The following is a 15622-nucleotide window of genomic DNA, read 5'->3' as shown; positions in this document are numbered from 1 at the left end:
CTCACACAACATTTTTGAGAGAAAAGGAAGGTTGGAGATTGGCCTATAATTAGCTAAGATAGCTGGGTCAAGTGATGGCTTTTTAAGTAATGGTTTAATTACTGCCACCTTAAAAGCCTGTGGTACATAGCCAACTAATAAAGATAGATTGATCATATTTAAGATCGAAGCATTAAATAATGGTAGGGCTTCCTTGAGCAGCCTGGTAGGAATGGGGTCTAATAGACATGTTGATGGTTTGGAGGAAGTAACTAATGAAAATAACTCAGACAGAACAATCGGAGAGAAAGAGTCTAACCAAATACCGGCATCACTGAAAGCAGCCAAAGATAACGATATGTCTTTGGGATGGTTATGAGTAATTTTTTCTCTAATAGTTAGAATTTTATTAGCAAAGAAAGTCATGAAGTCATTACTAGTTAAAGGAATACTCGGCTCAATAGAGCTCTGACTCTTTGTCAGCCTGGCTACAGTGCTGAAAAGAAACCTGGGGTTGTTCTTATTTTCTTCAATTAGTGATGAGTAGTAAGATGTCCTAGCTTTACGGAGGGCTTTTTTATAGAGCAACAGACTCTTTTTCCAGGCTAAGTGAAGATCTTCTAAATTAGTGAGATGCCATTTCCTCTCCATCTTACGGGTTATCTGCTTTAAGCTGCGAGTTTGTGAGTTATACCACGGAGTCAGGCACTTCTGATTTAAGACTCTCTTTTTCAGAGGAGCTACAGCATCCAAAGTTGTCTTCAATGAGGATGTAAAACTATTGACGAGATACTCTATCTCACTCACAGAGTTTAGGTAGCTACTCTGTACTGTGTTGGTATAAGGCATTAGAGAACATAAAGAAGGAATCATATCCTTAAACCTAATTACAGCGCTTTCTGAAAGACTTCTAGTGTAATGAAACTTATTTCCCACTGCTGGGTAGTCCATCAGAGTAAATGTAAATGTTATTAAGAAATGATCAATCAATCAATCAATTTTATTTATATAGCGCCAAATCACAACAAACAGTTGCCCCAAGGCGCTTTATATTGTAAGGCAAGGCCATACAATAATTACGTAAAAACCCCAATAGTCAAAACGACCCCCTGTGAGCAAGCACTTGGCGACAGTGGGAAGGAAAAACTCCCTTTTAACAGGAAGAAACCTCCAGCAGAACCAGGCTCAGGGAGGGGCAGTCTTCTGCTGGGACTGGTTGGGGCTGAGGGAGAGAACCAGGAAAAAGACATGCTATGGAGGGGAGCAGAGATCAATCACTAATGATTAAATGCAGAGTGGTGCATACAGAGCAAAAAGAGAAAGAAACACTCAGTGCATCATGGGAACCCCCCAGCAGTCTAAGTCTATAGCAGCATAACTAAGGGATGGTTCAGGGTCACCTGATCCAGCCCTAACTATAAGCTTTAGCAAAAAGGAAAGTTTTAAGCCTAATCTTAAAAGTAGAGTGGGTGTCTGTCCTCCTGATCTGAATTGGGAGCTGGTTCAACAGGAGAGGAGCCTGAAAGCTGATCTGGTTAGACACCATGTTTCTAAGATTTGTGGGGCCAAGTACAATAACTTCAGTTTTATCTGAGTTTAAAAGCAGGAAATTAGAGGTCATCCATGTCTTTATGTCTGTAAGACAATCTTGCAGTTTAGCTAATTGGTGTGTGTCCTCTGGCTTCATGGATAGATAAAGCTGGGTATCATCTGCGTAACAATGAAAATTTAAGCAATGCCGTCTAATAATACTGCCTAAGGGAAGCATGTATAAAGTGAATAAAATTGGTCCTAGCACAGGACCTTGTGGAACTCCATAATTAACCTTAGTCTGTGAAGAAGATTCCCCATTTACATGAACAAATTGTAATCTATTAGATAAATATGATTCAAACCACCGCAGCGCAGTGCCTATGGCATGCTCTAATCTCTGTAATAAAATTTTATGGTCAACAGTATCAAAAGCAGCACTGAGGTCTAACAGAACAAGCACAGAGATGAGTCCACTGTCTGAGGCCATAAGAAGATCATTTGTAACCTTCACTAATGCTGTTTCTGTACTATGATGAATTCTAAAACCTGACTGAAACTCTTCAGTGGTGGGTGGACTCATTTACATTTTGAGCAAAGCCAATTGAGTCTAATAATAGATTAAATACAGTGTTGAGACTGTCATTCTCAGCATCTGTGTGGATGTTAAAATCGCCCACTATAATTATCTTATCTGAGCTAAGCACTAAGTCAGACAAAAGGTCTGAAAATTCACAGAGAAACTCACAGTAACGACCAGGTGGACAATAGATAATAACAAATAAAACTGGTTTTTGGGACTTCCAATTTGGATGGACAAGACTAAGAGACAAGCTTTCAAATGAATTAAAGCTCTGTCTGGGTTTTGGATTAATTAATAAGCTGGAATGGAAGATTGCTGCTAATCCTCCGCCTCGGCCCGTGCTACGAGTGTTCTGGCAGTTAGTGTGACTCGGGGGTGTTGACTCACTTAAACTAACATATTTATCCTACTGTAACCAGGTTTCTGTAAGGCAGAATAAATCAATATGTTGATCAATTATTATATCATTTACTAACAGGGACTTAGAAGAGAGAGACTTAATGTTTAATAGACCACATTTAACTGTTTTAGTCTGTGGTGCAGTTGAAGGTGCTATATTATTTTTTCTTTTTGAATTTTTATGCTTAAATAGATTTTTGCTGGTTATTGGTGGTCTGGGAGCAGGCACCGTCTCTACGGGGATGGGGTAATGAGGGGATGGCATGGGGAGAGAAGCTGCAGAGAGGTGTGTAAGACTACAACTCTGCTTCCTGGTCCCAACCCTGGATAGTCACAGTTTGGAGGATTTAAGAAAATTGGCGAGATTTCTAGAAATGAGAGCTGCTCCATCCAAAGTGGGATGGATGCCATCTCTCCTAACAAGACCAGGTTTTCCCCAGAAGCTTTGCCAATTATCTATGAAGCCCACCTCATTTTTTGGACACCACTCAGACAGCCAGCAATTCAGGGAGAACATGCGGCTAAACATGTCACTCCCGGTCCGATTGGGGAGGGGCCGAGAGAAAACTACAGAGTCCGACATTGTTTTTGCAAAGTTACACACCGATTCAATGTTAATTTTAGTGACCTCCGATTGGCGTAACCGTGTGTTATTACTGCCGACGTGAATTACAATCTTACCAAATTTACGCTTAGCCTTAGCCAGCAGTTTTAAATTTCCTTCAATGTCGCCTGCTCTGGCCCCCGGAAGACAATTGACTATGGTTGCTGGTGTCGCTAACTTCACATTTCTCAAAACAGAGTCGCCAATAACCAGAGTTTGATCCTCGGTGGGTGCGTCACTGAGTGGGGAAAAACGGTTAGAAATGTGAAAGCTACTTTGGTCCGCAAAGACTGCAGGGGCCTCGCTAGCTGTAGAATTTTCCACTGTGCGGAGCCGAGTCTCCAATTCGCCCAGCCTGGCCTCCAAAGCTACGAATAAGCTACACTTATTACAAGTACCATTACTGCTAAAGGAGGCTGAGGAATAACTAAACATTTCACACCCAGAGCAGAAAAGTGCGGGAGAGACAGGAGAAGCCGCCATGCTAAACCAGCTAAGAGGTAGTAGCTGCGCTAAGCTAGCGGATTCCTAAAAACACACAAAGTGAATAATGTGTAAATAATTTAGGGGTGATTCAGCATAGGGAGTGCTTTAGTTAAGACACGTGAAGATTACACTGTGAAACAAATCGTTATCTAGTTATCTAGATCAATCTAACTGCGCAGATTAAACAGCTAACAGATACAGCAAAACACCGCTGTGCTCCAAAACAGGAAGTGATGCAATACCGCAGTGAAAGCGAACCACCAGTGACAGTGACAGCATCTGACATGTCTGACAACAGTCATTTATTATTCCTTGGTTTATGCTGAATGTTAATAGGCCATTAATACTATCAAAATATTATAATGAAAACAAATGTGATTGCCTGAAAAACAACATGATGAAAAAACATTATTAAGCACATATGCTGTATGTTTCTTTTCATCTTCAAAAAAATGAAAGATGCTTGTTTTACTTTGTCCAAACTGACAGTTGTAAAACATTAAAAACAACACTGACAGAAAAGCAAGATAGAATTCAATTATTTTAGGTACCCCTCCCCCCTTTTTAATTATCAATCACAATAATTCACATGTTGTTGCAGTTACGTTTTTCTCAACTATTCGCACCCAAAACCCTTTGCAACAGCTGAAAACGACCAAATGGTGAACACCAACAAGAAGGCTGGGACTTAAAAGAAATAGAGAGCAAAGATGCTAAGCCATGAAGAAGTGCAGTCAGAAATATGAAGGACACACACGCACACACAGACACACACACACACACACACACACACACTGAACAGAGCAGTGAAACAAATCACACTCGTCCAACAGCAACACAAAGCTTCCTCTGTGTGTTTGCTTTCAGCCCTCTCCTTCTCGCTCTCGTCTTTTATTCTCTTGGTTTTCAGCGTTACTGAACTGATTAATTTTTCTCTTATATTATTGCCTTTGATGTAGTAAACTATGGAAGCATCAGACACAGCAAACTGAGTTTGGTCAATATTTACCAGTGTATGACAAAGACAGGGAGGCAGGTAGGTGGTAAGGGTGTGCATTTCAAATGCTGTATATCCATAGTGCTTGACGATACATTAGTTCAATGATCATCATCTTATTCAACCACTTATCTGAAATTGGGTCACGGGGGCAACAGCTCCAGCAGGGGACCCCAGACTTCTGTTTTCCAGGCCACATTGACCACCTCTGACTGTGGACCCTGGGGCGTTCCCAGGCCAGTATGGAAATATAATTTCTCCACCTAGTCCTGGGTCTTCCCCGGGGTCTCCTCCAAGATGGACGTGCCTGGAACACCTTCCTAGGGAGGCACCTAGGTGGCATCCTTACCAGATGCCCGAACCACTTCAGCTGGCTCCTTTTAACGCTAAGGAGCAGCGGCTCCACTTGGAGCTCCCCATGGATGACTGAGCTTCTCACCCTATTTTTTTATATTTCAGTGATAAATTTGAATAAGACAAAAGCGGCATTGCTTACCTTCCAAAACCTTTTCCCAGTTTTGGTTATTGCGCTGCATAAACACTTTAACTGCCTCTGCTTGAAAATTGTTCACCACTGGGGGCAGCACCACATACAGTAGCAGAAAGCACAGTGTAGCAGAAGCCCAGATGAAGAAGCAAGCTGTTGTTAGTAGGGGTGTGCCGATTTGATATTTTGGATCAGTATTGTATTGATAATATTGATCAGAGTGTCATATTGCACCTCTAAGCCATGGTGCGCTCTATGTTTTTTTTTTCTTTTTTTCAAAGAGAAAATGTAACAGATTAGTTGCTTTCAGACAGAGAAAAAGTTATTAGATTAGTATCATCAGTAGATGATGAAAATTCCACTGTTGTAATCATATCTGACATGAAAAAGTGGTATTGTGCCATTTCCTAGTCTCATGAGAGCCTCATGCTGAACTTTTTTGAGACACAGAAGTAGCAAAACAAGCTTCCTTCAGGTGGTTTCCAGTATTAAAAATGATCCATCAGCTGGTTCACAGCACATTTAGACTGACTCAGGGGTCTGTGTATCAGTATATTACTCATATACTTCTACCTGTCTATTACTTTCAAATCAATTTTTGATTTGTAATGTTTAATTGTTACATGCAACCCTAGATAGATAGATAGATAGATAGATAGATAGATAGATAGATAGATAGATAGATAGATAGATAGATAGATAGATAGATAGATAGATAGATAGATAGATAGATAGATAGATAGATAGATAGATAGATAGATAGATAGATAGATAGATAGATAGATAGATAGATAGATAGATAGATAGATAGATAGATAGATAGATAGATAGATAGATAGATAATACTTACTGCTAAGTAGAGCATTGTGTACATTGCAAAGGAAGCATGTCCAGAAAAGAAGGACTTCCTAGAAAATTGAAGAAGTATTTTGGTTAACAGCACAAAACACAATTGATATTCCAAATGCTATAAGTCCACAAACCTGGCCTCATCTTCTGACCGCTGGTTAAGCTTCAGACAGCTCACTGCTGTGACATAGGTTCCAGGAGTGCAGTTGAGAGAGGTATAGGTGATACCGCAGACTGACAAAAAGTGTGGCCGCAGTCGGCCCACGCTCAGTTTGGCCATGTTGGTCAGTGACTGCCCAACACAACATCCGAACAGAAAGCAGCCAAGCTCTTTGTACAGACAGGACACGTAGACATTTTTGACAAAGGCCTTTGAGCTGATGCCTTGGAAATGCACTCGGTAACATTCCCCAAAGGCAATCTGTAGGAGGACAGATATAAGCACATATAAGACTGAATCAGTGACAAAGGAATGTGGCAGCAATGATGAGTGCAGATCACAGACCATGAGGCCAGTGGTGACAATTCCAGCAGCAATAAGTATGTCATCTGGTATGGCTTCTCCCTGTCGGTAAGGGTAGATGATGCTACGGTCTCCACACGTGAAGCCCCGTCTGTAAGGACTCACTACTTTCAGTTCGCCTAAAAAAAAAGGGATGGAAGCTGCATGGCAGGAGGAGAATGAGAGTAGACATGATCAACATATTCTGCATATGGTCCAATATCACAGCAATCTTGTCTGCAAGCAGGCACCATGTTTCTGCTTACAAACAGTGCACACTGCAACCCAAGTGAAATTAGTGATTTCCAACCCACCCAGTTGTACTTTCATGCTCAGCCCCACATTGTGTTAAATAGTAAGTAGGATTGTGCTTATTTTGTACACTGGTGTGTTGGTCTATACATAAATGAGCATTGCTATCATGTGGTAGCAGAAAGTAATTCTGGTCTAAAGTTGAGTGCAGCATTGTTTGTTTGTTTGTAATGTTTACATGGCGGATTATTCAGGTGACCCCACTCAGGTGACAAGGTTGGTGACCCCTGTGCTAGAAGATTAAACCAACCTTGTTCCTGGAGAGCCCCTGCCCTGCATGTTTTCCACATCTACCTACTCAAGTCACACCTGATTTGTTAAAAGTGGTGTCTTCCAGCTCTTGATTGGCTGAGCACACCTGATGAAGTTAATTTCCTGGGAGTGGAACAGGGAGACTTAGGAAACATGCAGGGTAGGGGCCCTCCAGAAACAGGGTTGGGCACAGCTGCTGTAACTGTTCCTGGGGGATCCCAAGGTGTTCCCAATCCAGCTGGGAACTATAATATGTCCATATGACCCTTCTGACCTCACCCAAAACAGGGATACCAGGGATTCCTCCTGGTGCCAGGCCTGGGGAAGGAGCTCACAGGCAAGTGCCTGGTGGCTGGTCTACCACCGTGGGACTCGGTGTCTTCTCCATGTGGGCTCACCACCTGGACAGAGCCTGTAGAGGGTCTGGTGCGCTGTTCTTTTGGAAGTGGGCAGGAGCAAATTCCCAGATGGACTGACATCGGTTTTTGGAATTATTATTATTATTATTATTATTATTATTATTATTACTGTACATAACTAAATATGCTGTCTTGACATACTACACCAAATTGGTTTTCAAGTTTGCTCTCAACTGCAGAGTAGCATTATCCTAACAGCCAGACTAATTCTCAAACTCAGAATTAGTTTGAGAATTAGCTAATTTATTTGCAAAGAGAATGAGTCTGGTTCACCAAGCTCAAGTAAACAGCACTAAATCTATAATATTCACAAATGTTGCAGTGCTGTGCAGCATTAAATATGGTGTCTTTATGTAGCTGAGACTCTCTCTCAGCACCCCCAGCTCTGAATGGCTTTCAGCGCCCCTGCCAGGACAGCCTCCCAAATGCATGTTGCCATTTTTTCTACATAGTCCGATCTTCTCATGGTGGCAGTCAGCAAAATGTCCTGCCCCTTTAGGTTCATGTACTGTCCATAGGACCAAACTGAAATTCAACCCAGTATCAGTGAGAACACGGCACATTGCTCTCTCTCTGCCGCTCCAAGAAAGATCACTTTTTATTTTTCATTCTGACTCTAAATTAACAGCTGAGTGAAGAACCAAGTGAACACATGAATAACACCTCCTCAAATTAAATTTACAATAATAACCATGTAAGGTTCAGGCTTCACTCTGTGAATTGATCATTATGAGCACGTACGACAACATCTGCAAACATCTGCATCTCGACATAAAAAGCATAGAAAGACTGTGATGGCTGTGGCCCCTAAAAGGAATTTGTCTCTGCAGGAAACAAACACTTCAGAATGTTTGAACACTTGTTAAACTCATCTGTTTGAGAGTTTGTCAAACAGAAGGTTGGTGAGAAGTTGGGGTTTATTGTGTCGTTGGTTTGACCTGTTTTCTGCTGGTGGATTGTCTTCAGGTTTTGGAGAAGTGGACTTTGGAGATGTTTGGATGTAGTGTAAACAGATGTGTGTGGTTTCACATGTGGTGAAATCAGAAAATAGCAGATGAACATGATGATTTCAGAAATTAATCTGAAATATAGGAAGATTATGAAAAGTAAGAATTGTGGAAGGTAAAAAAAAAAAATACTGAATTGTCTTAGGAAAGTGAAAACAACGGTGGGAACTGCAAAGAGACACAAATGCAGTGAGGCAGGTTGAATGATGAAAAAAGGTAACATATTTATTGAAATTGTATTGATGGTGTAGATGAGGTGGAAGCCCAGAGGAGAGGACACTGGAGGACCGGTCACAGGTGCAGGAAGCCCGGTGAGCCAGTGGAGCGGGTGACTGTTGTATGGCTGGGGTGCCTGGCTGCCTTTTGTTTCTGTGTTCTGTTCTCTGTCTTTTGTTTTTCCTTCCAGGTGGCATGCGTTCAGGACTGAGTGGCTGTGTGGCTGAGTTATCAGGACCTCACCCTGATCACTTGAAGCTTGTCATGTGCAGCTCGTCAGGACTCACAGCTGTGGTGCATCTTTATGGATTGGGGCATGGTTGCATTTAAGTCTGGAGTACACAGTGTGTATTTGCCAGAGACTCGACCTTGTGACCAGACGGGTGAGATCGTCGTCTAGAGAGCCATCTCATCATCATGGATGCAGAGACCGTACCAGGTTTGATGCCATGGTCTGTGAAAGAGGAGGGGGTGAGGTCTCACGCTCGTCAGCACACTTCCTGAGGTACTTTAGGTTTTGTGACTAACATGAGTACAGTCAGTAAATGTGGTGTCCCTCACACCCTTATTATATTGAGCTGTTATGTTAGTCGTTTAATCAGCTTCCACTGCAGTGGAGAATTGAACTGGGTGTTCCATGCCTGCAGGGTGGGAAGCTGATTTGGTGATTAAGCCAGGAAGTGTTTGCTGTTTATGTACACCTTTGAGTGGTCTCTCTGTGTGTGGAGTGGTGGACTCACATGATGGTTTCTTCTTTCACAGACTCGGTTGGTCGCGGCCCACCTGGGGGGTGTCGGCGGGGGTCCTTGGGTCTGAACTGTTCTGGCTCCGGACCGTTTGTGGCTGCTGGGAGCACACCGTATTCCACCTCGCAGACCGCGCACTCATTCGTTGTTATTCTGCACATCACTGTTATGTTATAAATTCTGTTATCCTTTGTACCGTGCTCTGCTTATTTTATACTGGGTCTTACTTCAAATGCTGGTCGGTCCTCCGCCCGCGTCCGACACATAACAGGTGACGGTTTCTGTGGACTGCAAGAGAAGGGAAAAAACACAATGATGAGAAAAAAACAGAGTATAAACCAAAAACATGAGGAGAGACAAGACTGAGGCAATGTGGAACACATGTGAGTTCACGTTACCACTTCCATACATGGAAAGATCTGGCAACATCCTCCTGTTGGGCTCTGGCTTAAGTAGGACGCAGGTGTGCCACAGCCACAGGTGCAGACAATCAGCTCCACTGGCAGAAAAAACTAACACGGGAGACAACACAGAGCCCAGACTGATTCCCTACAACACAATCTGTGCCTGACATGTCTAACAGCAAATCAGGCAATTTTCATTATGATTCTGTCATTCCAGAATATATGGTTCAGTGTGACCTTAATGATGGATCAGTTTGGTCCAAAATGGAAACATTTAATTTTTGACTAACACACAACCCTTCCACCATGTTTAAAACATATTGTCTCCAACCTATACAACTTCCAAAGTTATGACCTTGGGTTTGTGCTTTCACGGTCATTCACGGTCAAAAGTGTTGTGTGACCAATGGAAACATAATATGTTAATAGTTCTTTAACCCTTAAATGACAAAGATATTTTTATAAGTAATATTACAGAGTGGAGTCAATTATGACAGTGTTGTACTTTATCAAAAGCTCTATTTGTGTTTGTGTGTACCCACTTATTTCAATTAAGGGTCATGGGAAAACTGGAGCCAATCCCAATCCCAATATGCAGATTGATAAATTAATGACAATACAATCATTCAGTCAGTCGTACTATCAGGTTTGGTGGACAGAGACGTCTGGACACAAATGCTGGACTCGACAACATAGCTCTGGTTTTTAGGATCATTTACTGAAACATTCAGTCGGGACATTCAGTCCAAAATCAGCAAACAAATCAAAACATCAGGCGTTAGGCGTGGTCGGAAAAACAGGCAGGTGGTCAAAACACAGCGTGGAAGCAGGACTAGAAAAGGGAGATAGGGAAAGAAAAAGCCCAAGCAGGAAAAACCCAGCAAGAGAAATCACACACTGAAAAACAAAACTAAACTAAGCAGAACTAAAATAGAACAACACATGACACAAAAGTCCAGATCATGACACATTCATTTGTTTTCTAAACCCGCTTTTACATGTTTTAATTTTTTTTTACATCAAAAACAAAACAAAAATTCATGTTTGTTACATTAAAATTTTTAAATTTCTGCCCTTTAAACTCACAGTGAAAAGTAATCTCTACATCATGAATTAAATGAAATAAAAATCTTAAAAGCCAAAATGATGGTGTGAATGACTTAGTGTCCCCTTTAGTATAACACACACAAACTACCACTTTTACATCAAGTTTTCTGCAGACAAGTCAGGGGATGGATACATCAACCTTTCCAAGACAATTAATGTATCTTGGTCTTTATTTCTATCAGTTATGTAGAAATACAAACAGTATGGTAATTATGGTAAATCTGTGTGGAGCAGAAGGAGACGAGTGAGGAAAACCACCAACACAGCTAGACCACCTGAGCAAGTATAGGCTTCTGTGGCTGCTACTGGTGAAATTACGCATTGTGCAAGTTTTGAATTTTGCATCACAGTTATACAGCTTCATGATGAAGTGCAACAGAAAGATTTTATTAAAAAAAAAGTCTTGAAAGTTCAGCTACAGTTTGCCAGAAGGCACACCAGAGATGCAACATAGATTAGATCTGTCTTGTTGGAAGAAAATTCTTCTCTGCTTTACTCCACTATGAACCTATGAGTAGTGATACTAAATTCAAACCTTCCTCCCAGCACCACTAGAGCTGCCTGCTAGATAGGTTGAGAAACCATCGGATCTCAATCCCGCCAAACATATTTCACACAGCAGTCAGATGACACAGACTGCTGTCAGATGCTACCGACACTGAAGGTGTCACTCCACCCACACAATCAAATCTCTGCTCATCCTCACATTCCCAGTGCTAAACTGACCTCTCATCAATGTCTGTCTCACATGACGGAGTGCGCTCGTGTATGTGTATAGAAGCGGCAATCCGAGTGATGAGTGCGTGTCCACTCAGCTGCGTGGGTGTGTTTGCAATGGCTGAATGAGCTGCGTGTGCCTGCGTGTGTAGAACAGATGATCAAAGCAATGTGCGAGTATGTAGCCGAAATGTTCATTCAGCTGCGTGTATATCAATCAATCAATTCAATTTTTTTTTATATAGCGCCAAATCACAACAAACAGTTGCCCCAAGGCGCTTTATATTGTAAGGCAAGGCCATACAATAATTATGTAAAACCCAACGGTCAAAACGACCCCCTGTGAGCAAGCACTTGGCTACAGTGGGAAGGAAAAAACTCCCTTTTAACAGGAAGAAACCTCCAGCAGAACCAGGCTCAGGGAGGGGCAGTCTTCTGCTGGGACTGGTTGGGGCTGAGGGAGAGAACCAGGAAAAAGACATGCTGTGGAGGGGAGCAGAGATCGATCACTAATGATTAAATGCAGAGTGGTGCATACAGAGCAAAAAGAGAAAGAAACAGTGCATCATGGGAACCCCCCAGCAGTCTAAGTCTATAGCAGCATAACTAAGGGATGGTTCAGGGTCACCTGATCCAGCCCTAACTATAAGCTTTAGCAAAAAGGAAAGTTTTAAGCTAATCTTAAAAGTAGAGAGGGTGTCTGTCTCCCTGATCTGAATTGGGAGCTGGTTCCACAGGAGAGGAGCCTGAAAGCTGAAGGCTCTGCCTCCCATTCTACTCTTACAACCCTACGGAACTACAAGTAAGCCTGCAGGTCTGAGAGCGAAGCGCTCTATTGGGGTGATATGGTACTACGAGGTCCCTAAGATAAGATGGGACCTGATTATTCAAAACCTTCTAAGTAAGAAGAAGAATTTTAAATTCTATTCTAGAATTAACAGGAAGCCAATGAAGAGAGGCCAATATGGGTGAGATATGCTCTCTCCTTCTAGTCCCCGTCAGTACTCTAGCTGCAGCATTTTGAATTAACTGAAGGCTTTTAGGGAACTTTTAGGACAACCTGATAATAATGAATTACAATAGTCCAGCCTAGAGGAAATAAATGCATGAATTAGTTTTTCAGCATCACTCTGAGACAAGACCTTTCTGATTTTAGAGATATTGCGTAAATGCAAAAAAGCAGTCCTACATATTTGTTTAATATGCGCTTTGAATGACATATCCTGATCAAAAATGACTCCAAGATTTCTCACAGTATTACTAGAGGTCAGGGTAATGCCATCCACAGTAAGGATCTGGTTAGACACCATGTTTCTAAGATTTGTGGGGCCAAGTACAATAACTTCAGTTTTATCTGAGTTTAAAGCAGGAAATTAGAGGTCATCCATGTCTTTATGTCTGTAAGACAATCCTGCAGTTTAGCTAATTGGTGTGTGTTGTCTGGCTTCATGGATAGATAAAGCTGGGTATCATCTGCGTAACAATGAAAATTAAGCGATACCGTCTAATAATACTGCCTAAGGGAAGCATATATAAAGTGAATAAAATTGGTCCTAGCACAGAACCTTGTGGAACTCCATAATTAACTTTAGTCTGTGAAGAAGATTCCCCATTTACATGAACAAATTGTAATCTATTAGACAATATGATTCAAACCACCGCAGCGCAGTGCCTTTAATACCCTATGGCATGCTCTAATCTCTGTAATAAAATTTTATGGTCAACAGTATCAAAAGCAGCACTGAGGTCTAACAGAACAAGCACAGAGATGAGTCCACTGTCCGAGGCCATAAGAAGATCATTTGTAACCTTCACTAATGCTGTTTCTGTACTATGATGAATTCTAAAACCTGACTGAAACTCTTCAAATAGACCATTCCTCTGCAGATGATCAGTTAGCTGTTTTACAACTACCCTTTCAAGAATTTTTGAGAGAAAAGGAAGGTTGGAGATTGGCCTATAATTAGCTAAGATAACTGGGTCAAGTGATGGCTTTTTAAGTAATGGTTTAATTACTGCCACCTTAAAAGCCTGTGGTACATAGCCAACTAACAAAGATAGATTGATCATATTTAAGATCGAAGCATTACATAATGGTACGGCTTCCTTGAGCAGCCTGGTAGGAATGGGGTCTAATAAACATGTTGAGGTTTGGATGAAGTAACTAATGAAAATAACTCAGACAGAACAATCGGAGAGAAAGAGTCTAACCAAATACCGGCATCACTGAAAGCAGCCAAAGATACGATACGTCTTTGGGATGGTTATGAGTAATTTTTTCTCTAATAGTTAAAATTTGTTAGCAAAGAAAGTCATGAACTCATTACTAGTTAAAGTTAATGGAATACTCAGCTCAATAGAGCTCTGTCTCTTTGTCAGCCTGGCTACAGTGCTGAAAAGAAACCATGGGGTTGTTCTTATTTTCTTCAATTAGTGATGAGTTAGAAGATGTCCTAGCTTTACGGAGGGCTTTTTTATAGAGCAACAGACTCTTTTTTCCAGGCTAAGTGAAGATCTTCTAAATTAGTGAGACGCCATTTCCTCTCCAACTTACGGGTTATCTGCTTTAAGCTACGAGTTTGAGAGTTATACCATGGAGTCAGACACTTCTGATTTAAAGCTCTCTTTTTCAGAGGAGCTACAGCATCCAAAGCTGTCTTCAATGAGGATGTAAACTATTGACGAGATACTCTATCTCCCTTACAGAGTTTAGGTAGCTACTCTGCACTGTGTTGTTATATGGCATTAGAGAACATAAAGAAGGAATCATATCCTTAAACCTAGTTACAGCGCTTTCTGAAAGACTTCTAGTGTAATGAAACTTATTCCCTACTGCTGGGTAGTCCATCAGAGTAAATGTAAATGTTATTAAAAAATGATCAGACAGAAGGGAGTTTTCAGGGAATACTGTTAAGTCTTCTATTTCCATACCATAAGTCAGAACAAGATCTAAGATATGATTAAAGTGGTGGGTGGACTCATTTACTTTTTGAGCAAAGCCAATAGAGTCTAATAATAGATTAAATGCAGTGTTGAGGCTGTCATTCTCAGCATCTGTGTGGATGTTAAAATCGCCCACTATAATTATCTTATCTGAGCTAAGCACTAAGTCAGACAAAAGGTCTGAAAATTCACAGAGAAACTCACAGTAACGACCAGGTGGACGATAGATAATAACAAATAAAACTGGTTTTGGGACTTCCAATTTGGATGGACAAGACTAAGAGACAAGCTTTCAAATGAATTAAAGCTCTGTCTGGGGTTTTTGATTAATTAATAAGCTGGAATGGAAGATTGCTGCTAATCCACCGCCCCGGCCCGTGCTACGAGCATTCTGACAGTTAGTGTGACTCGGGGGTGTTGACTCATTTAAACTAACATATTCATCCTGCTGTAACCAGGTTTCTGTTAGGCAGAATAAATCAATATGTTGATCAATTATTATATCATTTACCACAGGGACTTAGAAGAGAGAGACCTAATGTTAATAGACCACATTTAACTGTTTTAGTCTGTGGTGCAGTTGAAGGTGCTATATTATTTTTTCTTTTTGAATTTTTATGCTTAAATAGATTTTTGCTGGTTATTGGTAGTCTGGGAGCAGGCACCGTCTCTACGGGGATGGGGTAATGAGGGGATGGCAGGGGGAGAGAAGCTGCAGAGAGGTGTGTAAGACTACAACTCTGCTTCCTGGTCCCAACCCTGGATAGTCACGGTTTGGAGGATTTAAGAAAATTAGCCAGATTTCTAGAAATGAGAGCTGCTCCATCCAAAGTGGGATGGATGCCGTCTCTCCTAACAAGACCAGGTTTTCCCCAGAAGCTTTGCCAATTATCTATGAAGCCCACCTCATTTTTTGGACACCACTCAGACAGCCAGCAATTCAAGGAGAACATGCGGCTAAACATGTCACTCCCGGTCCGATTGGGAGGGGCCCAGAGAAAACTACAGAGTCCGACATTGTTTTTGCAAGTTACACACCGATTTAATGTTAATTTTAGTGACCTCCGATTGGCGTAACCGGGT

General features: G+C 41.5%; 1 protein-coding gene across 1 annotated transcript in view; it reads right to left on the bottom strand.

Moving 5' to 3' along the window:
* LOC117526918 (phospholipid phosphatase 3-like) overlaps nt 1-15622 on the bottom strand; it is a 46473-nt gene that overhangs the window by 12128 nt on the left and 18723 nt on the right. The window contains exons 2-4 of the mRNA XM_034189047.1: nt 6420-6577; nt 6049-6335; nt 5916-5973 (exon numbers count right to left, since the gene is read on the bottom strand). Of these exons, the coding sequence (XP_034044938.1) occupies nt 5916-5973; nt 6049-6335; nt 6420-6577 (503 nt within the window). The remainder of the gene's footprint in view (nt 1-5915; nt 5974-6048; nt 6336-6419; nt 6578-15622) is intronic.

The sequence above is a fragment of the Thalassophryne amazonica genome, chromosome 15 (genome assembly GCF_902500255.1).
Source record: "Thalassophryne amazonica chromosome 15, fThaAma1.1, whole genome shotgun sequence".
Lineage (NCBI taxonomy): Eukaryota > Metazoa > Chordata > Actinopteri > Batrachoidiformes > Batrachoididae > Thalassophryne > Thalassophryne amazonica.
Note: the sequence above shows the minus strand (reverse complement) of the source record. Positions and strands in the feature narration are given on the sequence as shown.